Here is a 24,081-nt window from a genome sequence, read left to right as displayed (position 1 = left end):
ACAATCAAAGCCATTTTTCTGTCATTATGTTATACAATAAATATTTCTGATCTGCATGTTTATTGAATGTTTACAAAATAGAGTCTTGTGTATATGAAAGCATTATTTAAGCATGTGGTTTACGTGTGCAAGCTCAATCACTTGCCTAATCACTTGTGCATATGCAGATTTGTTATACAGTTAATCGAATGCCATCAATAGCTGAATTCAGTTAAGTTGCTTCATAATGACAACTCAGTAAACTGGGGTGTTTTGCCCTGCCCAAAATATATGAAAGTCACGTGAATGGGCTCCATCAAGATATTTAATTATCCATGCAGTGAGGTATATTCTGGTATCAGAAATTGCTTTCATAGCTGATCAGTGGCTTAAGAAGTATTCACATACAGTTTCATGCAAAGGATTGAGCATCTTTGGCAGAATAACACAAACACACACACACACACACACGCCATATAATCAAGTAGAAAGCCTTTCTAGAAGAGTGGAAGTTAGCTTGTTTTGTTATGTTATGGTTGAGACTCGTAGTTCATGTGATCTGAAATTTTGATGTTACTGCATAGGCATCCTTTACAGTTTTCTTACCTTGCCTGTTAGTATCTAGCACATAGTTTTTTACACCATACATTTTCTTTCTTTCTTTCTTTCTTTCTTTCTTTCTTTCTTTCTTTCTTTCTTTCTTTCTTTCTTTCTTTCTTTCTTCATTTTTAAACGAACAGCAACAAGTTCACTTTTGCTTCCTCATTACAAACCTGCTTTTCCATTAAGAATTAATCTAGTCCTTTTGTATTTCTGACTCTCTGCACCAACATGCTTTGCTTTCTGTTTAATAAAAGATTTAGAGCTTTTAAAAAAACTTTGCACATAAACAACGTAATTCAGGGAAACCACACAGTCTTTGCAACATGTCTTGGGACTTTCCACGAAACCGAAAGTCAAACTATGAATCACGGAGCAGAGCATCAGTGACTCTGATCTAACGAATATGGAAGAAGGAAACTGTCACGATCCTAACGACATCGGCCTGAAATTTGTTGATCGACCTGATGACATTAGTAAGATTGCACTATTATTAAGATTACCATGTATATTGGTATATTTCGAATCATGAAAATTTGGGTGTTGGATACATAGATGTGTATTGGTTTCACTTCTTGAGCTCATAATCTCTTCGTGTTAAATTGATTCAATTAGAATAAATGTGATTTGTATGTAATCCTTGATGATTTTAGATGGTTTTATAAAAGTAGCCCATCTAAATCCATGAGAAGGGCAAGACGGTCAACAGATCTAATTAATAAGAAGATAATTAATAAATAATTAGAAGTGGCACAAACTGTGACGGAAACTATGTAAACGAGTTGATTTACCTATTCCCATCCTATATAGTTTTCTTTAAAAACTAGTACAAAAAAAATAAAATATATATAGATATATAATTAGTATTTTTTTAATTGCTACACTAAATTTGGAATTTGGAAGTTTTTTCTGTTTTATCAGATACATATAATCCTTGCTACATCTCAACCCTTTGAAGTTTATACAAAACGTTTTCTATCCTTCTTGTAATGTAAAAGAAACTTTCTTATATCTTAAAAAAGACCTCTGTATGTATGTATGCATGCATGCAAAGAACCAGTCTTACCATCTGTATATGTGGATAAACATGTGATTGATTTGTTCCTGATGACATCTTTAAGCACCATTTCCTATAAATAATTTGTTCATCATCACATTTAGCACCATCTCCTTACATGCTCATATGTATTCACTTAGCACTTGATGATGATCCCAACACACAGAGGATAGAGATGCCTTGTGGACATGCTGTGACACCGGAATCCCTCACAGCCTACTGTCGCAGTCGTCTGGATCAGGTGGGATTACGTATCAGTCATTTCTGAAGAAAACCACTACTTGGTATAATTATAATGTTGCAAATTGGTATGTTTAATGCCCAAACACGCTTTCTAATTACCCAATACCCAAGTTTGATACTTTTTTCAAAGCACTTGCTAACAACTATTATTTTTGGTCTTTACATTGTTGTGACCATTAAAGAGGTACCTGTTACAAATTGATTAATATAATGTTTTGGACAATTCAATTCAATTCAATTCAATTCAATTCAATTCAATTCAATTCTATTTCTATAGCACGTTTAACAATGGACATTGTCTCAAAGCAGCTTTACAGAACATAAAGTGTTTATGTAAATTTTTTTGAATATATCTCTATTTATCCCTAATGAGCAAGCCTGCGGGGACTGTGGCAAGAAAAAACTCCCTTAGATGGCATGAGGAAGAAACCTGAACATGAACCAAACTCATTGGGTGACACCAGAGAGTGTTATTATAAATCATTATAAACACTAGAGAGTGTGAATTACTAGAAACACCGGAGAAACACTGTGTTTATAAATAATGTTTTTTTATACAGTCATATACACTCATATACAGTCATATACAGTCAATAGGAATTGTGTAATCAGAAGCTCCTGATCAACTCATAAAATATTAGGACAGAAAAGAGCGTTTAGAAACCCTGTTTTTCTTTATACATCATTGTATCAGCATCTTATTGACTACTGGGAAAAGATAGCAATTAAAAACATTTAAGGAACAAAATATACAGTATTAATTATGATTCCTATGTAAATTATTATAAAATAATTACCTGATTTATTATGATGAAAAGGAAAATTGAACCTTATTTGTGATGAACAAGCAAAATACACTGTAAATGTCACTAGAGATTAGAGCTGCACAGCTTTAATTTGGTTTTATGCATCCAGGCCAAGTACAAGTTCCTGTGTCCAGCTCTAAAAAATGGAACAAATAAAATGTGTGAGGCTGAGTGGAAGTACGTAGACGTGCGGAGGATTGCTTTACTGAATCAAGAGGAGCAGAATCACTTTGAGGAGACTATGGCTGAACTGGCAGCAGCTGAGTACAGTGAATACAACTCAGTAAGTGCTTTGCAGCTAATAAATAGTGATATCACTCCTTGATAGTGGAGTGAATTATGATAGTGGTATAAATTATGTAAATGTATGGCACTATAGTGGTCATAGCAGTATTCTGATCTCTTTCCAGTATGCTAGGTAATTTGAGAGATGAGATCTAATTATTAAATAATTGTAATAAATTTTCTTCTTCTTTTTTTAAGTGCCCTGGTTGCAGTTCATATGTTGAGAGGAAGGATTTGACCAACCTCTGTGTACTCTGCACCATCTGTACAGCTGATGGCGATAAGAGGTTTGAGTTCTGCTGGCAGTGTCTGAAGACCTGGAAAGGGCCAGCACCTCGCTCAGACAAGTGTGAAAACAGTGGCTGTGTTAATGATAAAATTGAGAAGCTGTTAAAATGTGAGGAAATAATAATAATTTCAGTTCAAAACCTAAAATGTCCTTCAGTGAGAGCTTGTCCTACATGTGGAAACTTGGTTGAACATGACACAACAGGATGTAAGAATATAATATGCAATCGCTGCAATGTTGAATTCTGCTTTTCTTGTTTAAAGCTCACTGCTGAATGTCTAAAAACAAGCTCATACTTTATACCTTGCTTAAATGGTGTAGCTCCTCGGCAAGCATCCATTCCAACCTGGAGTAGGTAGATACCTAAAATCTTGGCATATTATAATGCCAAAACACACAGTTTTCAGTCTCTTTAAATTGATCTATAGCCATAATATTAATTAATTAATCAATGAATTAATACTTTAATTTGGTATGAGCTGTTTTGATAGTTGTCCTCAGGTTATATAAAAATTATGTTGTATTTGCTTTTGCTGTCATTTGCTATATAATTTTGATTAGCACAAATAAATAGTAGTCTGAACTTTTTATTATTATTATTATTATTATTATTATTTTTTTTTATTTATTTTTTTTTTTTTTACAAAAGATTAATTTACTAAATAAACTCCTCTTAAGTAACTTCTTGTGAATAATTTCAACTTATATCGAGTACTGCAAGAGTTCATGGCCCTGTCTTTGCACTTTTTTGAAGGAAATTGAGCTAAAATTATATTTTTAATGTTAACTTATGTGATTTTTTTTTATGAGTATTTTTTTCATCATTATAACAATAATGTAAAATTTTAGCTAATGAGATTAAGGAGTTTTGTTGGCTTAGGCATTTTTAATTGTTAATTGTTAAGTTAATTTTTTTTATTTGTGTAATTGTTAAGCCATGTAGAATTATATTCAAATCATTTATACATTTTAAACAAATAAACATAAGGTGTAAATTTACCTAATTATTAACAAGCTCTGTATTTTTAAGCTATTTTGAAAATCAGAAATGACCAAACATTGGAAAAAGTCTGACAGGCATGCAGATATTTATTCGAGACATTATTCATTCATCATTGACAATTGAAGACACAGCCCTCTGCCAAGATCCTACTGCTATGTGACTTTCTGTTTTGCTTTGCCATGCCTTTTACAATAAACATCAACTAAAAAGTATGTGGAAATTCCCTCAGTCATATATCATCAGCTCATTTGAATTCTCTGTCCTTTATGAATTCTGTCACACAAGTAGACTGTGTGAAGCGGGATTAAAAAATAAAATAATAAAACACATTTAATTGATAGACAGAGGATGTCAAAGTCTTTGTGTTCTATGTTCCATAAAATTAAATAAACATGGTTGCATACATTTAATACAGTGTGAATTAAGTGAAAAAATTAATAAAACGTTGTCATTTAATAAATTGTTTACTTGTTCTGTGTAACATCTAAATTACTTTCCATTCTGAACAGAAATCTATAATATTACAACAAAGCGTTGGACCTATTCATGAAAATTAGCACAAATTAAACATAAAAAGCAATTGGTCTAATTAATCACATGAAAAACTGTTAGGGGGTGGTGTCTACCACTCTGAGTCTACTCGGTCTTGAGCTTCTCATGTCTGCAAGTGGGAAAGAACAGCAAAAACTCTAAATAACAAACGAACAACAGTAGCATAATATTGGTCCGAGTGTTTGAGAATATTTATTATATATGCTGACTTTTATTATATTTGCTGAAACTATAAATGTATATGTACTATATATACTTGTACCATATCCCTGCAAAATCACACTGGTGGTACATGAGTCAACACATGAGTCAATTCCAGTTTTAGACTTTATAGATCATTCTATTGTATACAAGGCCAATTGTTTTCTCTAAAGGTGCTCTAGTGTATTTGACATTGTTCCGTTTTTGCTCATTGTTCTTTGTTTTTGCTCTATTTTGATTTGTTTGCACCACGAACAGCTTTCTCTGAGAACATTCAGGGACCAACAAGATCATAATTGGTACAACAAAGTTGACCAGTTAGCAGTGTTCTCTGACAAGGGTAGATATAGATTGTGGTCATATGGACAGTTAAGCATATCATGTTAGAAATCAAGCAGATCATGTTCACTTCTCTGTTCAATCTCTGTTTTTCAAATTATTATTATTATTATTATTATTATTATTATTATTATTATCAATATCTGTTTGTGTATTTATTACTGATAACTTATCTGTTTTGCTTATTACATCCAATGTAAAATGGCTCATTTTTAAATTATAAATGCAAGTAAAATAGATGTTTAATGGTAGTCACTGATACTTGGTTGTCCTTTACTTAAATTAACTCTTGTTGTGCAGACTATTTAAAATGAATGACCAAATATGTACAGCATGTTTGAAAATAAGAAGGGAAGGCAGAATTTCTTTATTTATTTTGCATAAAATAATAACAGAAATATTGAAGACTTTGATTTTTTTATTTTACCCAACCCATGAGTATACAACTGATAAAATCCAAAATATATCCAATATACTGTAGCAAAAAATTACTTTGGAGGTTTTACAACAACTTTCTTGAGTATGACTACAAAATGTAGTAAAAAATTAATGGGGTGAATATTCATGACAGGCATTGAATGTGCCTTGATTGTTTACCTATGGCTGACTCTTAACTATTTTCTCCCAAGTATTGTTGCATAAACTTAATTGTCAGCATCAGCACCTCAATGTACCTTGTTTGGAGAGTGTCAATCTGGAAAAGATTTCACAGCATATTTTTATATGAATTTTTAATTTTAAAAGACAAAGCAAACTCTGGTCAATGGCAGATCATATGTGTAAATATATACATGATAGAAAACAAACAAAGAAACTATGAGTCATAAAAATGGACATTAGTGTAAAAATACCTCTTGCCTAATGCTTTCTGCAACAGACTCCACCATGGAGCTCAAAGGCTTCAGTGATGCTTTACATGTTTCCTGGTGATGTTCATGACCCTGGAAAAGAACATGTTTTAAATATGCTACTATCCTGATAGCTGTGTAAATAAATGGCTTTAACAAGTCATGCTTACCTTTATTGTATTTACACACTTAAGAGCGTAGTTCACAAAATCCTTCATTTTGTCCTCATTGTTTATGATCTCCTCATGGAGTTTCTGTTCAAAATACAGCACATCAGCATTTCCCAAAGTGTTTTATTTCACTTACACCACAGCAATTTACTGGCAGTTAATTTTTTTGTTAATTAAAAAACAGCAGTTCATATAATCTTCGAGAATTTCGAAAAAACAAGTTAGATCCTGTTATGACTTACTTTATAGAAGCTAAAGATTAAGTAATTTCCTTAACAGCTTTCCTTTTTAAAAACAAACATTGCAGTTTCTCATGTTACTGGGGAATTGGAAATCACAAGATGATGGAAAACCTCAAGTGATACCTTTGACTGTTACAAGGCACTGTAATTGGAGACTCGAAAAATGTTAAATAAATGTTAAAATGAGCAATTGAGGCTTAAGGGCCTTGCTCAGGGGCCCAACAGGGGCAGCTTGGTAGACCTGGGACCAAACTCACAACCTTCCGATTGGTAGCCCACTTAACCACTAGGCTACCACACTTTACTACACACTTTATTGAGGGTATGTGTTACATACCTTCCCTTGGGCCAGTTGTTCTTTAAATTCTGTGTTATTAATGACAGGATTGGCCTGGATACTTTCCTGCCTTTGCTTGACATCAGCAATCCACTGAACAAGCTGCTCATATCTCTGTCTATAATCCTGCAGCCAAGGCAACTGACCCTGGGCATACAAAGATTATTTTGTTTCAGCAATTCAATAAATTATGCAAGAAATAAAATGAACACTATGGTAAACAAAATAAATAGAATATTTAGGACACAAAATATTTTATATTTATATTTTTATATTTTGTATTTAAAATATTTTGGGACAGTTTTGGGACAGTTCTTAAAAAACATTAGTCTGGAGCCCTGGCAACGTTATTCCCTGCTTAAAGTTCCTTTCTTCAGAGCTCTTGAATATCAATTATATAATGATTAGTGTACATGTGCAGAGAAACAAGGTTATGCAATAATTTTTATTTTAATCTTGTGAATAAACATAAATTAATTTTCATTTTCAGAGCAAGATAGAAAGCCAAGCACTACTATGCACACCAATCATAAGAACATATAGTGATTTTCTGATCTAAAATTTTTTTTATTACTATCCAAAAAGGGCACCTCACTGCTCTCGGCTATCATGTGAGTTTATATAAATATAATTTCTAAAATCCATTAAATGTTAACATTGTACCGTTAGCAGTTCTTGGTTGGATGCCATCTCTTTCTCATTTGCATGAACTTTGAGAACATCAGACAGCTGGTTCTCATATTTCTTGTGAACATCTTGAGTATCTTGTGTGCTATGTTCTTTTAAGTAAAAACACTTTGCCCTGAAAATTAATCAATCAATTAACCAACCAACTAATCAATCTACCATCATGAATTAAATGATTGTTTGAATATTAAACCTTAAAAAGAAACATCCTTTTATTTAAATTCAATATTAAAGTAAAGCTTGGTCTATTAGGAAATAACAATGTAAAGATAAACAGTAAAATATAATGACTAACGTGCAGTATTCTGAGAAGAGAGAGTAAACATGCTCCAGCTCCTTTGCGGTGAGGTCAATCTCCCAGGAAAGGGGATTACATGCCCACGTGGACTGCTGACTAGAAGTCGATTCAATCAGTGCATCAAATTCTTTCTTTATATTCTCCAACATAGTCTGAATTTCCTGTTTTGAGAAAAAACAATAAAATTGGATTAAAGGAATGTAACAATTAAGATATGGATTTTTTGTTTTCATTTTTTAACTTTATTTATGCCATACATTACAGCAATTTGTTTTGAATCTGTTATCTGCAAAAGATTTCTCCTTAAATATTTCCCCCCAATATTTTATTGTACATTACTGTTCCAAACCTTTCTAAAATATTTGAATTGTTTAAATAATTTATTATTACATAAAGAATGACATTAAGTCTGTTTAAAGAAATGTGTGTTACAACTAACTAAATTTCTATTATTAATGTATGAATGTTAACGTATCAACTAATGTATGTTTTGTTTACCATTTCAAAACAGCTACCATTGAAACCCAGGGGAAACCTAAAAAATGATTGCTTCATGTGCATTTTGCTGCCTGTGAATATGGACTTGTAAACTTTTTTTTTTATTTAAGCTATCAGGTCAATTGCTGTGAGTCAGCACAGGTTTTGAAATAAGTAATTATGTGACAATTGGTAATTCCAGAGATAGTTAGATTGAAAGGGATGTTATAAAATGAATGAAATTAATTTAAGAAAATAATTAATTATTAAGAATTTACTATAGTTGTTCATGTTAGTTTTTTCTGTGAGGGGAGGGGCCTGAAACAGGTCAACGTGACAATGCGCTGACTGGTCCTCGGCGCGCAAACAGTGGATTTTTGAAAGCACTTTGAAACGGTGAGTGTAAATAGTCTAATATATAGAAATCTTTCTGACAATAAATGATTACCCTAAAACCGATGTTAGTTAGATGTTAATAAGTTAACTTAGTGTGATGATTGATGCTAGTTTTTTTATTCATTTTCTGTCCGTTCACAGTAACAGAGCTATTTCTGTCAGGTCACATTTAATAACGTTGGGCAGTGTTATATGTTCCCAGTTACAATGTTTGTATTTTCGCTGGCATAAGTTTTTTTTCCGTTGGTTCATATAAGTGTGTATGCATGTACACGTGCTTGTCGCTAATGCTAGCATATGTCTCTGGTGTATTTTTTGTCGGTTCATATAAGCGTGTGTAAGTTATGCATGTACGTTACACGCTAGCATATGTCTTTGGTGTATTAAAATAACCATTCAAAAACGTGTTTCTTAAAGTTTCTTTTGAAACTTTTATTATTTTTGTATGTAGTAGCAACTTAAACTGTTTAAAAGATGTAGTCATTAGCAGATGTTCATTAAAGTTTTACAGTGAAAGTGACTTGCTAATCTAAACGTTTTCTTATGCTCTGTTTTCACAGGTTCTTTTGAAGATGCAGTGGACTTTTTGTGAATTTATATGTGACAAACGAGGTTACCTATTATAACATTATAGTTTACCATCAGGGCTAAGCTAGCATTAGAAGCCATGCCTGTTTTTTGTTCTCAAGATGCAAAGTGTGAATCTTTGAACAGGTTCTTGTTCCGATTGTCCAGTCACTGCAGTAAGTGCGCTTAACATTTACCAGTGTTCTGCACTTATAGTGTACTGTATGTTTAATCTGTTGTCACCAGTGTGTGCAGGAGTGTGTGCATGTGCTCTTTTCCCTTTATTTTTATCCAGTTTAATGTTTTATTGTTGAATAATGTTTTTTCCTCTAAACACTGTATTGTTAACATTGTGAACTTGAGTACACTGCAGTGTTACCTGTTTTTTGTCAACAATAAAATAATGAAATGGTGTTATTGTTTAATTTCTTATTAAATTAAATATATGAAATCTCATTTAAGTAGTATAATTTAAATTATAAGACATTGATAGTTATTTTATAAAACATGCTCAAAAACATTAGTAATGTGAACTAATGAATTTCAGTAGACTACCAATGTAAACTTGATTTGTCTATCGCATGACTTGAGATTCTATGTTCAAACAACTTAACTTGTTTAGTTTTATCCTGTGTAAAAACTAAAATGGATTCGTGCAGCGGGTTTCCTAAAAAATTTCTAGTAATGTCAACTAAGTAATGCCTACAATTAAGAGTGTAGGGAGAAAAGTTCTCTATTAGAAGTGATCTGGTCATTTTCTATCATTTTGCTACCCCTGTAAGTTACGGTGTCAGTGTTACAGTATATGCAGAAGAAAGCTATTTATAAGCATAAACAATCTTAGTGATATCCGAAGAATTTTCCCAGACTGTCAAAAAATAATTTTTAAAAGATAAGCTTTACACAAGTATACAGTGTAGCATACCTTTTGTTTACTGGTGTCCTGGACAATGGCTGTCTGCTTGAGGCAGCTGATGATGTAAGACCGATAATTCTCAAGGCCCAGCCTAAAGCTCCTAATTTGAGTGATGTAACTCTTACACACATCATGCTCTGCTGCATAGAAAAGATACATGTCAAATGTGACATATGTTAAAACAGATATAAATGTTCAAAGATGGTCAAAAAAGCATGAATTGCAAAAGCTCTTAATCCTTAACCTTATACAGAGCCCCACACTTTCTAATTTTGTTGTTTCTGTCTGAGATGCAGTTTTTTTTTATACCAATATTAAATAAGCCATTCTAAGAGGTCATGTGCATTGCAATAAATTGATGGTCCAATTAGCTTGATTCTTATTCACCTTGTTCCAGTGATTGAGGCAGGTTTTTGTAATCAGCCTGCTTGTACTCATCTGCATTAGAGAGTCCTGGCTCAGAGTCCTGTCTATTGCTCATGAAGTTATGATAGCACTGCTTCAAGTTCTTCTTAGTCTTATGAAGCTCCTGATTTATAAACATAAGTAACAAATAAAATGTTCAAGCTAGATGTTAAACAGGTTTAATGATTTAATGATACTTTTTTACATATGATTAATGGTCCATGAGATTTATATCCACTATTTTCCTTAAAATTAAATTAAGAGATGTCCACTGTAACAATACATTATTTTTCATTAACCCCTGATATTGCTGCAAAATCTACATCAAAATGTCTTTCTCTTAGTGAAATGATTAAGGGAATAAGAACATTGTTAAGCTAAATGGCGGCCCCCAAAAAGAAGAGACTGTGTATGAACTGCATGCACTTTCTGCCAAAGACCTACCAGAAGTGTTTTGTACTGCATGTCCAGCTTTTCCAGATAAGATCTGTATGCTTGTCTATTTGTGGGAATCTATATGGAAGACATAAAGACAGATTTGAGAGTAGGTTGTTGGTATGTTGGTAGCCCAACACCTTAACCACTAGGCTACAACATACCTTTACAACACACTTTATTGAGAACATACGTTACATACCTTCCCCTCGGCCATCTGTTCTTTAAGTTCTTTGTTATTAATGACAGGTTTGTCCTGGATATTTTCCTGCCTTTGCTTGACATCAGCAATCCACTGAACAAGCTGCTCATATCTCTGTCTATAGTCCTGCAGCCAAGGCAACTGACCCTGGGCATACACAGATTATTTTGTTTCAGCAGTTCAATAAATTAAGCAAGAAATAAAATTAACACTATTGTAAACAAAATAAATAGAATATTTACACAAAGTTTTAGGACAGTTTTGGGACAGTTCTTATAAAACATTAGTCTGGAGCCTTGGCAACATTATTCCCTGGTTTAAAGTTCCTTTCTTCAAAGCTCCTGAATAGCAATTATGTAATGATTAGTGTACATGTGCAGAGAGACAATGTTATGCAATAATTTTAATCTTAAGCTTGTAAATAAACATAAATTAATTTTCATCTTCAGAGCAAGATAGAAAGCCAAGCACTACTATGCACACCAGTCATAAGAACATATAGTGATCTTCTGATCTAGTGATTAAAACTCATATAGTGATCACCCTTGCTCTCTCTGTGTAGCACAATCTTATTTACCAGCATGGGATCACAGAGCTCATCCTCCACTGACGCATCAGGCTTCACTTCAGAGCACACTTTCTAGAATTGAGAGAAAGAAAAAAAAAAAGATTATTACTATCCAAAAAAGGCTCAGCTATCATGTGAGTTTATGTAAATATAATTTCTACAAGCCTTTATATGTTAACATTGCACCTTTAGCAGTTCTTGGTTGGACGACATTTCTTTCTCATTTGCGGGAACTTTGTGAACATCAGACAGCTGGTTCTCATATTTCTTGTGAACGTCTCCAGTATCTTGTGTGCTATGTATTTTTAAGTAAATACACTTTTCCATGAAAATACCATGAACAATATTTTTATATATAACTCTTACTACTTAAAATCAATCAATCAATCAATCAATCAATCAATCAATCAATCAATCATCATGAATTAAATGACTTTTTGAACACTAAACCTTAAAAAGAAACATCCTTTCATTTAAATCCTAAAATAAAGCAAAAGCTTGGTCTATTACAAAATAACAATGTAAAGATAAATAGTAAAATATAATGACTAACTTGCAGTAGTCATAGAAGAGAGAGTAAACATGCTCAAGCTCTTTCAAGGTGTAGTCAATCTCCCAGCAAAGGAAATTATATGAACTGGTGGATTGCTGAACAGAAGTCAGTGTTTCTTCAATCAGTGCCTCAGTTTGTTCCTTTATATTCTCCAACATAGTCTGAATTTCCTGGTTTGGGAAATAAATAAGGGAAAAAAGCAGGTACATTATTGTTCAAATAAAAGTTGCATTAAATGATTGAAAAATTAAGAAATGTATTTTTTGTTTTAATTTTTTAACTTTATTAATATTAATACCATACACTATAACAGTTTGTTTGCAACTGTCATTTGCAAAAGATTTCTCTTTAAGATTTTACCCCCATATTTTACTGTAAATTACTGTTCCAAAACTTTCTAAAAAATGTAATTGTTTAAATAATGAATTATTACATAAAGAATGACATTAAGGCTGTTAAAAGAAATGTGATAAAGAAACTACATTTCTCTTTATTAACGTATGAAATCACTAATGTATGTTTTATTTTCTATTTCAAAACAGCTACATGGCATTACTATCTTTTCAGGGGAAACCTAAAAAAATATTGCTTAATGTGCATGTTGCTGCCTGTATGTGAATCTGCATTTGAACACTAACGCAAACATAATTTTTCAATTTAAGCTATTGAGTCAATTGCTGTGAGTCAGCACAGGTTTTGAAATAAGTGATTATGTGACAATTGGTTATTCCAGAGATAGTTATAAGAAAGGGATGTTATAAAATGAATGAAATTAAATTAAGAAATAAATTAATTATTAAGAATTTAACTATAATTGTTCATGTTAGTTTTTTTCCGTTTTAAGAAATTCAATATGACTCATATTTCCTATCATGCACACTTATGCTGCATACTTCCTCTCAGGCACCTGGGAGATTTGGCAAAAGAGATGATGTGTAAAACAGCAAGGCCTCTTGAAGTTTATTCAGAATGATGATCATATATAGACCACTTGGCCTAAGTTGTGCCAAAATATGAAGGGTTCTGATTGGCTAGGGACAGAATTGCTTTTTTCTAATCTAATTGCCAGTATGAATGTAGGGAGAAAAGCTCTTTATTGAAGTGAGCTGGTCATTTTCTATCATTTTCTACCCCTGTAAGTTACGGTCTCAGTGTTATATGCAGAAGAAAGCAATTTATAAGCATAAACAATCTCATTGATATCCAAAGAATTTTCCCAGACTGTCAAACATTTTTTTTAAAAGATAAGATTTGCACAAGTATACAGTGTAGCATACCTTCGTGTCCTGGGCAAAAGCTGTCTGCTTGAAGGAGCTGATGATATATGGCCCATAATTCAGCAGGCTCAGCCTAAAGCTTTTAATTCGAGTGATGTAACTCTTACACACAGACTCATCATGCTCTGCTGAATAGAAAAGACACATGTCAAATGGGACATATGTTAAAACAGAGATAAATGTTCAAAGATGGTCAAAAATGCATGAATTGCAAAATTAGTTAATCCTCATCTTTATACAGAGCCCCACACTTTCTTTGTAACAATATTAAGTAAGCCATTCTAAGAGGTCATGTGGATTGTAATACATTTGAAATTGATGGTCCAAGTAGCTTGATCCTTATTCACCTTGTTCCAGTGAATGAGGCAGGTTATTGTAATCAGCCTTCTTGCACTCATCTGCACCAAAGAGTCCAGGCTCAGAGTCCTGTCTATTGGTCATAAAGTTATGACAGTGCTGCTTCAAGTTCTTCTTAGTCTTATGAAGCTCCTGATTTTTAAACATAAATAACAAATAAAAATATCAAGCAAGATGTTAAACAGGTTTAAATGTATTAGTCATGATTCTTTTTTACATATGATTAATTATCTTTGTCCATGAGATTTATATCCACTATTTTCCTTAAACCGAAATCAAGAGATGTCCACATATAAATAATATATCAATATATTATTTTTTATTAACCCCTAATATTGCTGCAAACTCTCTTTATCTTAGTGAAATGATTAACGGAATAAGAACATTTTTTCTGAAATTAATATTAAATAATAAGATGAACTTTTCTGCTAAGATGTGAAACTATACTTATAGTGTACTCACAGTCTGAAAGAGCTCTCTGAATCCTGCCAGAAAACCATGACTTAAATCCAAATACAATACATAATAGAAACTTAAAGCAAATGAAATAATATAATTTTATTACCTCTCTGACAGAAGTGTCATCAAAACAGTACCATTTGCCATCCTCAAAGGATTTGATGACAGCATTGTAGTGCCCTCCACTTTCATTTCCTATGTGGTTGATAACTGCATAAAGCTCATATTTCAAATTCGTCTGTGAAAAAAAGGTATGTGCAAAAAAGTATAAAAAATGTGGTATGTATATATTTGTGTAAAATAAGAGTTAAAAGTGAAGTTTTCCAATATTTTTATGATTAATGTATTGATGTTGATATCAATCAATCAATCAATCAATCAAATTTTATTTATAGAGCACATTACAACAACCAAAAGGAGCACAAGGCGCTTTCCAGTAAAACAACAATAGACCATAAAATATAAGAACACAATGAACATAAAATAGCAGTTGAATCAGGGGCTACGTGTTACAAGCTTGTATGAATAAATGAGTTTTCAACTGTGATTTAGAAACACTCAGCACAGTGATGCATCGTATGTGTGCTGGATATGTATTGATATACATCAACCCAAGGATGGATGAATGTCAATGCATTTAGATCTTTTGTAGGTTGAAGAAGGATAAAACATACACTCATCACAATTTGCAGGGGAATGTCCATGGGACAGTGATTCTTCACAGGCCTCATCTTGTAGTAGTCAAAGTAAAACCTCTTTGGGTACAGAGTCAGGATAGTAGGAAACTCCTTGATTTCATTCCACTATGGATTGAATAATCAAAGTGTGAAATAAGTGTATTTTAATTGGGAATTACACAAATATTATTCACAATGACACTTATTCAAGTGGTGTTAAAATGTTTGAGTACACTAAATTATATATATGTATATAATACTCATTATACAAATTTATACGAAATACAAATTTCAGATCTTTGGTCACTCCTGGTTAATATTACTGGCTTTATGCGCAACTTCATATTAAAGGGTTACTCTTTAAAAAACACAATAGCCTTTTAATCCCTTGATTTTTTTTTTAAGTTATGTTGCTTTAAATTCTCATGCACACCAAAATGTTTGGTCATGAAATGCTGCTGTTAGAATATTGACTAAATGTATTTTTATTTTTTTTGATCAGTATAGCAAAGATGAAATTGAGGAATAATTAACATGCCAGTAGAATTTGTATACACTATGCTCATTATATTCAAATTGGACTGTACACAACTTTAATCAGCAGCAGCCATCAAATCAAGAAACCCTACCAACTATTTCCATTAATTTTTTGTCTCATAGGACATCCAGCAAAATACTTACAGTCTCTGTTTCATTTTTTTGTCCACATTGTTTACAATACAGCCAGTTGTCTTCATCTAACTTTATCCGTTCAAAAAAGGTTTGTAATCCATTGTGCTGCAAAAAATAAATAATAATAATCACATATCCTCTTTGTTTTACATAATTTATGTTAAATAGGCAAATGTAAACAATTAAAAAAAGAAAGAAAGAAAAAAAATGTACCACTTCGAAGACCTCATTGTGTCCAGCTTCTATGGCTAAAGGGATGGTGAAAAAGTGACACTCCTCTTCAAATATATGATCGTTTATACATTTTGTTTTGTTGCTCATTTTCCCTTCAAATACCTGTAAAAACACAATTGTGTCACATGCAATACTTCAAAATACTGTTGAAAGTCAAATAGATATTAAATAGATGAAAAAAAGAGAGATGTAATTGATGTAAGCATTCAAGAGGATAATCCTACCTTAGAACTTTGTGGTCCAATTGCTTTTAGAGTTTTCTGATAGTATTCTACTACGTCCTCCTGTTCATAGACTGAAAATATGACAACACAGATAAAACAAATACTGATTCAAATAGTACACAGCTCTTTTTAAATTTTCCCTGTAGTTGTACCAATTGGACTAACTCACCATTGGCGATGCCCAACCTTTGAGTTATCCCTTCAGTCGTACAATCACCTTTTTTCATCTCTTTAAAGAGCTTCTGCAGTTCTTGCATCAAACTTTCCTTATCAGGGTTTCTTTGATCTGGTACAAATCTAACATAAAAAGAAAAGACATGAAGATGATGTTTCCCCCACAATAATTTATAATGACACACATATAAATTTATTCATTAAACTGCATTAGAAAACATGTCAAAGTAAGGCATTTATCATAAAGAAAGACACCCAAGCACACCTTTAAATTAAACATTTACTAAAAAAAGATTATGTATAAAGATACACAAATAATAGATATTTAGATAAAAAGTATTTGGCTATTAAATAGCCATGCTATTAAGATTGCAGGGATTTTATAATATTTAGTTTGCCATCTATTGCTTCACACAACTTCTTGACAACATCTGGGCACTGAGTCAGTTATTTACTGTAACAGCTCAGATGAAAGTTTCCTCCAAATTACACTACAATAATTTCTGCTCCTTTGCATGCTAAACTGATTTAGGTCATGGGTCTGCAAGGTATTCTATTTAAGCACCGGCTTTTGTTTTTTGGTATCCTTCTGAAAAAAAAAATCTCATCTATATTTAATTCTGATTTCAGCTAAAATGTATTTGCTCACAAATTGCTAATTTGTATTTATCTGAAAATAAGACAGTTCTACCAAAACCTGCATATTTTTTAATTGTAAGATTGTTTAATTGTTTCTGCTACATTACCCTTCCTGTGTAACCATGATCATTGTTCCTGTTATGAATGGGCTTGTTGTATCTGATATTTCTTCTTCTTCGTCTCTGTGCAAACAGATGATGCTAGAATCTTTCTTAAAACAATTGTCCCACTTCTTAATCATTTTGTGATTACTTTTAACCAGCTTCAATTTTATGTGGTGTAGTTGATCACATTAACTATGAACTAACTATTATTATTATCATCATATTTTTAATCATGAGAATGTCTTTTTGGGAGACATTTTGCTTGAGTGGTGTGCTTGTGTTATCTCTCTTTAACATAAAGGTTACATGCTTTGACATTGTTTTGTTCAATAATGTTGTGAACTTCATACATTTACCAAATATTTTTGTGCTGTGTGTTTGATTGTATTGTAAAAAATAAAGATAACATACCTTTCTACTTCTTGTCGGAAGTCTTCGGTCATGTAGAGACACTGCAGTATAGAGTTCAGGTAGCAGGTTGCACCTTGATTTTTCAAGCCATTGTAAGGTGTTTCAATTAGACCTATGCCATTGCTACACAACAAAACAAAGCAAAAACTTTTTTTGTTTGTTTGTTTAAATTAGGTTTAAATTCTGAGCTTAAACCTAATTGTGAAATTACTAATATATTTTACAGAATGTAGTAATTGTTTGAATACTCTTTATGAACTGATTTACACTGTTTATTTGAGATCAACAAAAATACTGATTAAGTTAACATGTAAGGTTTTACCTGGCTGGGCTGAGTTCTGTCTAAACCTCGAGTATATCTGAGTAATCTGTTCATTCTTACCTTTCCTGTACAATATTCCTTAGTTTTTGGTATCCGTAATGACTCCTGTAAGGCTCCATTATACAGACGAGTTATGACCTTTCATACACGTTCTGATTTTTAGCCCCGATGATTCCGCGTAAATCGTATAGCGAGTAATAGTTTTACTTTCGTTTCAAACCTCGGACACACCCGAAATGTTTCATGAGACAGGTCTGGTTTCCTGTAAAGTCTTTAAGCAGTCCTTCTGCATTTTACGAATGCTAAATCTGCAGGATTTAAACAACACTCATGACTTTTCAAAATCACTTCTATTTTAAGTATTCTCTCAATTAGGATTGTTTTTATTGAATACTTAAAAATAACTTGTTTTTTTATTGTATGACTGCAAAATAACACTTCACAGAGTATAAATGACCACCAACAACACCACCAATAATCATTTTATTATTCTTCCATCCATACTGGGTACAAGGCCGGACACACACACACACACACACACACACACACACACACACACACACACACACACACACACACACACACAAACACTTAGCTTTCTAGGCTGCTATTTAAATGCATTTATATTTATTAATCTGATACCAGTTAATTACTGTAAATCACAGTATTATGTGATATACTGAATGTGTTATCAAACGAGTTCACATTTAAATGTATTATAAAAATGTTACATTTATTTTTGTAGTATTCACATTAGTATTCATTGAATAGTGTTTGATTTTCAAGTCGTACTTTACATAAAATAGGTGTTTAATTTAGCACATTTATTGGATTAAGTATCCTAATTATTTGACACACCTGCGTGATGACGTCATCGCGCGCGCCACTAGGTGACACCCCCGATGCGCTTCATTCTAAATTAATACACCGTCACGGAAGCCATCACTGCAGCGTTCTCTGTCATTATTTAATTAATCCTTTCGGTACTTCTACACAGGTACTACAATTACAGTGTAGGTACACACAAATTACAGCACTGTCTTATATATCCTTCACGATGCATTTGAGAAAGTCAGCCCTTAGTCACAAAAATACCGTCGTCAGATCCGAGATTATTTAAAATACCAGTTGAAAATGAACAGTTCTTATAACCAAAACATACGTCAATTCAATATCTGCCTTGTACTCTTTATTAGTAGCTCCACCCCGCTGATATTTTGCAAGCAGCTTGACAGACAATGCGAAAGTTAAACAGTCAAGCAGGCGACAGGAAATCAGTAGCTGATCGGACGAAGATGGAACAAAGAAGGCGTCACAATCCTAAAGATAGCACCCTGAAATTTGTTACTCGACCAGATGACATTAGTAAGTAAGCAAGAGTATTTACAATTTATAATTACTTTATTTTATTTATTTATTTGTTTTTACACTTTATTCATTTTCTTTTAACAAGGATATGTGTAGTTTTTGTTTCAGTTCAGGCTTCCCATTAAGCGTCTCCCATTAAGTTTATTTAATTAAATCTAAGCTCACGTTTATTTTGTTTGACTGCCATGGATTGTTTTAAGATTTAAATAAGATATAAATAAAATAATTAAATAAATAAAAATGAACATAACTTGTAGTACAGGTAGGAACAATTCTCAACATAAAATATTTGGAACACTATAAATCTAAAAATCATCTAAACAGAAATTAGAATAGCAGTCTTTTCCTGTTTTTGACGGTTAAAGCACATTGTGTTGAGATTAAAATCCTTTTAATTCCTTTAGATAACCTATAACAATGAAAATATTGACAGTAACTAAAATACTAATTGGAAAATAAATGTCAAGATTGTTAAATATATCATCATCACATTTAGCACGATCTCCTTACATGCTCATATGTATTCACTTAGCACTTGATGATGATCCCAACACCCAGAGATTAGAAATGTCATGTGGACATGCTGTCACACCGGAATCCCTCACAGCCTATACTGTCGCAGGCTTCTGGATCAGGTGGGGGTACTAAAAGTCCTTTTTTTGTTGAAATGGTCTGCTTAATGTATTATGTATATTTTTTGCAAAGTTATAAATGCTGGAAACTCCACACTGCTCATCACTCAGTGCACCACTCTCAAAGTGAATTATATTAGTGACAGCATCATTTAAGGGGATTCTTTCCCTCAGCAGCTTCTGAGAAACCTGGTTAAAATTGAGGACAAGTTAGATAGAGACAATGCAATACACTGCAATCCTAGAAGAAAACTTGTTTCTGTTTGTGTTTATAAGATACTTGAGAATGCAAAAGCTATAACAGAGTTTAAAACACTCCAGTTAAAAGGGAAAAAACTTGGATAAGTTAAAATGGCCAAGAACCAATGGTGAGCAATAGTTCAGGGGTTTACATTTAATCTGACATTGCAATTTTTCCAAGACAAATAAAAAATCAGGATCCAGATGTTGAAAACTGCTAGACATCTGCTAGGAGAAGTTACAGTTAAGTTCATTTTAGTTACAAGATGTAACACTATAAAAGTTCAAAAAGGTGTATACTTATGCAGTGAACTATAGATTGTTTATAATATTGCCGGCAAACAAAGCTAACAAAATATTGTACAATGATAAGAGACCTTGTTCCACTTCACTGCACCATAATCGCTTAATAAAAACAATAACAGGACAGCCTGCTAAGCTTTATGTATACAGTAATAAATAGGATTGTCAGAAAATGGGGGTGTCTTCGTGGATAAAATTAAGACCCAAACATGGGGATAGCTAAAAAACATGAATTATTATAAAAACAAAACACAAACCCGAAATTCGACAGACCAACATAACAGAGCACACACAGACGATACAAAGAAAAATAGGAAGACAATTAGACACATGAACAACAGGTGTGCTTAGGCAGCAAGGAATAGACAAGGGCGGGGCAGACACGTGACCACAATACGTAAACAAGGGCATATGGAACAATAGACTTCTGGAACACACCCACTATATGTTCTGACAGTTAAAAAGTCCGGGCGTGATCCTGACAAGGATTTGGACAATTTCTGGTGAAACTTTGCAGTCTGGTACAAAATGATTGCTTCATAAAATTGTGTTACCTCATCTGTAATGAACAAATAAAATATCATAATTCTGTTGGACAAACATAATCAGTCTTAATTTTATGCATCCAGGGTCATTACAAGTTCCCATGCCCGGCTATAAAAAAGGGAACTGATACCTGTGGGGCTGAGTGGCCATACATGGAAGTGCAGAGGATTGCTTTACTGACTCAAGAAGAGCAGAACCACGTTGAAGAGAAAATGGCAGAACTAGCAGCAGCTAAGTACTGTGAATTCAATACAGTAAGTAGTCTACTTTATGAAATAAGCTCACAAGCTGAAATAAGCTATATTTATATATACTGTACACTCACTGAGTACTTTATTAGAAACACATGTACACCTACTTGCTCATGCAATTATTAATCATTTGGCAGCAGTACAAATCATAAAGTCGTCCAGATATAACCCAGCAGCTCCAGGTAATGCTTACACCAACCATCAGAATGGGGAAAATGTGATTTCATGATTGTTGGTGCATGATTGTTGATGCCAGAGGGTATGGTTTGAAAATTTGTGATGAGCAGAAAAGCACATCGGAAAGCACAATACATCTAAACTTTGATGCAGTTAGACTACAACAGCAGACCACATCAGGTTCCTCTTCTATCAGCCAGGAACAGAAAGCTGTGACTGAGGTAGGCTTACCAAAACTGGACAGCTGAAGCAGAAAACTAGAAAAACGTAGCCTGGTCTGATGAATCTGGATGTCTACTGAGACTTACAGGTGGTAACATGGATCCATGGACCCACCCTGGCTTGTGACAACAGCCCAGGCTTGTGGAAGTGAAATTATGTGGGGAATGTTTTATTGACACATTTTGGCCCCGTTAATACCAATTAATCATAGCTTGAAAGCCACAGCTTATTTATTTACTTAAATTGTATTGATTAAGATACCATGGAAAGGATTAGTGTAAAAAAGATGGAGAAATGCTGGGTTCAAAAACTTCTCTGGGAAATTGTACGAGAATATGGGGATATGTCAAAAAAATTGTTGAGGAATAAAATAAAATTTACATTAGCTTGCAAGAAGGGGTGGACCACAAACTTCAATTATTGTATAATTTTGTTTCAAGGGCATAAATTTGCACTTATTTGTGTAATTATTTACACAATACTTGCATCTGATCATCTAACAGAACAAAGTACAGTTCACCAGTCATGCATATTCTGAGCTATTCTTACTAATCTAACTAGTTTTAGAGGAATTTCATATTAATTTGTGTTTCTGTTTTTGTTTAAGTGCCCTGGGTGCAGTTCATATGTTGAGAGGTAAGATTTGACCAACCTGTGTGTACTTTGCACCATCTGTACCTCAGATACTGGTGAGAGGTATGAGTTCTGCTGGCAGTGTCTGAAGACGTGGAAAGGCCCAGCACCTCGCTCAGACAAGTGTGGCAACAGAAACTGCATTAATTTAATGAAGTTGAAGACATAGTATGTCCCTCACTGCTAGCTTGTCCAACATTTGGAAACCTGATAGAGCATGACAGATCAGGGTGTAAGAATATAATATGTAATCGCATATTGAATTCTGCTTTGAAACTGAAGATTGTCTAGAAACAAGCTCACAATTTGAACCTTGCTCAGATGGTGTAGCACCACGACAAACATCCATTCCAACCTGGAGAAAGTAGGTCATTGAAATCTTGCCACAAAATAAACACCAAAAAGCACAGTTATTGTATAGCTTAATTGTTTTTGAATAACTTAATAGATTAATAATATACAAAATACTTACAATACTTACTAATAATATACAAAATGAATAACAGAAAGTAAACCCTACTACAATTTTATATTTTTTAAATTTTACATTCATTGATGTTTGAGGCCTTGATGCCCAATGACGCCTGAGATAGGCACAGGCTCCCCGTGACCCGAGGTAGTTCGGATAAGCGGTAGAAGATGAATGAATGAATGAATGATGTTTGAGGCCTTGATGCCCAATGACGCCTGAGATTCCAGGCTTCAGGCTTCCCGTGACCCAAGAATAGTTCGGATAAGCGGTAGAAAATGATTGAATGAACGAATGAATGAATGAATGAATGAATGAATGATGTTTGAGGGAATTTGTTTATACAGAGCTCTTTTAAGATACCACTACATCATCTCTAAGTAAGAAGGGTGTACTTATTTATTCCCATCCACTGTCTCTCAATGTTGTCTTGTTTTGGATTGTGGTTTTGTAGAAGTTGGTGAATACCACACAACTGTTATTTAGACACTGGTAAATAAAAATTAGAATTGAAGGAGGGTAAAGATTATGGATATGCTATGTAGTTCATGTAGACACATAAATTCATATACAGTTATGCTGTCAAGTTTCTAATGAATAAAAAATGATCAGTTTCCTTGCATGGTGTTCTTAGTGTCTATAAGCACCTCCATACAGAATCTTATTTCTCTGTTTTCAGAAACCATTTCCTTTTTTAAAATCATTCAATTCACTATGAATACATATTTTCTGTAATTTGCCTTTAGATTATGGAATTTTCAAGGTTTTGTTTTAACGAGTTTATTGCCATAGCAATTAAAATGACTTTCAGTGATAGAGAACACTGAGAAAGGCATTTTGACTGGTCAGATTGGACAAAGACCAAATGAATTCAGCTATAACTTAAGGCCCTTTCAAACCACCCAAACTATATAAAGCATACATTGTGCAGAAAAATTAACATTACATTATTGTTGGCCACTTCTTGTCATTCTCAAAAAAGTTAAGACCCATGCAACTATCTGAGTGAAACATGATTATATCAGCCAGCACTAGGCCTTTTGTCACTATATTGACATACAGTGAAATGAAATACCTGGTACATTGTTGGCACACTTTTTACTGTTATCATCCTTCATTGTTAAACATCACCAGAGATATATGTGGAATTACCATCAATGAATGCTACTACACCCATTGTGGAATATGTGCAGTGAGAACATTTCCTTGTTGGATAAACAAGATGCATGTGTAAT

General features: G+C 33.1%; 2 protein-coding genes and 1 pseudogene across 2 annotated transcripts; 2 read left to right on the top strand and 1 right to left on the bottom strand.

Moving 5' to 3' along the window:
- The first annotated feature begins 44 nt into the window (after positions 1–44).
- LOC132848681 (probable E3 ubiquitin-protein ligase RNF144A-A) lies at positions 45–3,827 on the top strand. Its single transcript, XM_060874612.1, has 4 exons — positions 45–1,055; positions 1,777–1,877; positions 2,795–2,968; positions 3,169–3,827. Exons 1-4 carry the CDS (start codon positions 986–988, stop codon positions 3,616–3,618), a joined length of 795 nt encoding a protein of 264 aa, XP_060730595.1. The 5' UTR covers positions 45–985; the 3' UTR covers positions 3,619–3,827.
- A 584-nt stretch (positions 3,828–4,411) lies between these two features.
- LOC132848676 (uncharacterized) lies at positions 4,412–18,306 on the bottom strand. Its single transcript, XM_060874602.1, has 23 exons — positions 18,066–18,306; positions 17,684–17,806; positions 16,525–16,652; positions 16,356–16,426; positions 16,111–16,233; positions 15,907–16,002; positions 15,223–15,351; positions 14,655–14,786; positions 14,080–14,221; positions 13,733–13,860; positions 12,456–12,625; positions 12,089–12,197; positions 11,912–11,974; positions 11,335–11,481; positions 11,142–11,210; positions 10,680–10,821; positions 10,302–10,432; positions 7,934–8,097; positions 7,615–7,753; positions 6,952–7,098; positions 6,373–6,456; positions 6,206–6,295; positions 4,412–6,048 (listed from the first exon to the last, which is right to left on the bottom strand). The coding sequence occupies exons 1-23, from the start codon at positions 18,122–18,124 to the stop codon at positions 5,965–5,967; spliced, it is 2,670 nt and encodes an 889-aa protein (XP_060730585.1). The 5' UTR covers positions 18,125–18,306; the 3' UTR covers positions 4,412–5,964.
- A 725-nt stretch (positions 18,307–19,031) lies between these two features.
- Positions 19,032–23,468, top strand: LOC132848674 (uncharacterized; annotated as a pseudogene).
- Positions 23,469–24,081: the final 613 nt, after the last annotated feature.

Source organism: Tachysurus vachellii, chromosome 7, assembly GCF_030014155.1.
Source record: "Tachysurus vachellii isolate PV-2020 chromosome 7, HZAU_Pvac_v1, whole genome shotgun sequence".
In the NCBI taxonomy this organism is placed as follows: Eukaryota; Metazoa; Chordata; class Actinopteri; order Siluriformes; family Bagridae; genus Tachysurus; species Tachysurus vachellii.
This window is presented reverse-complemented; position numbering and strand designations above follow the sequence as displayed.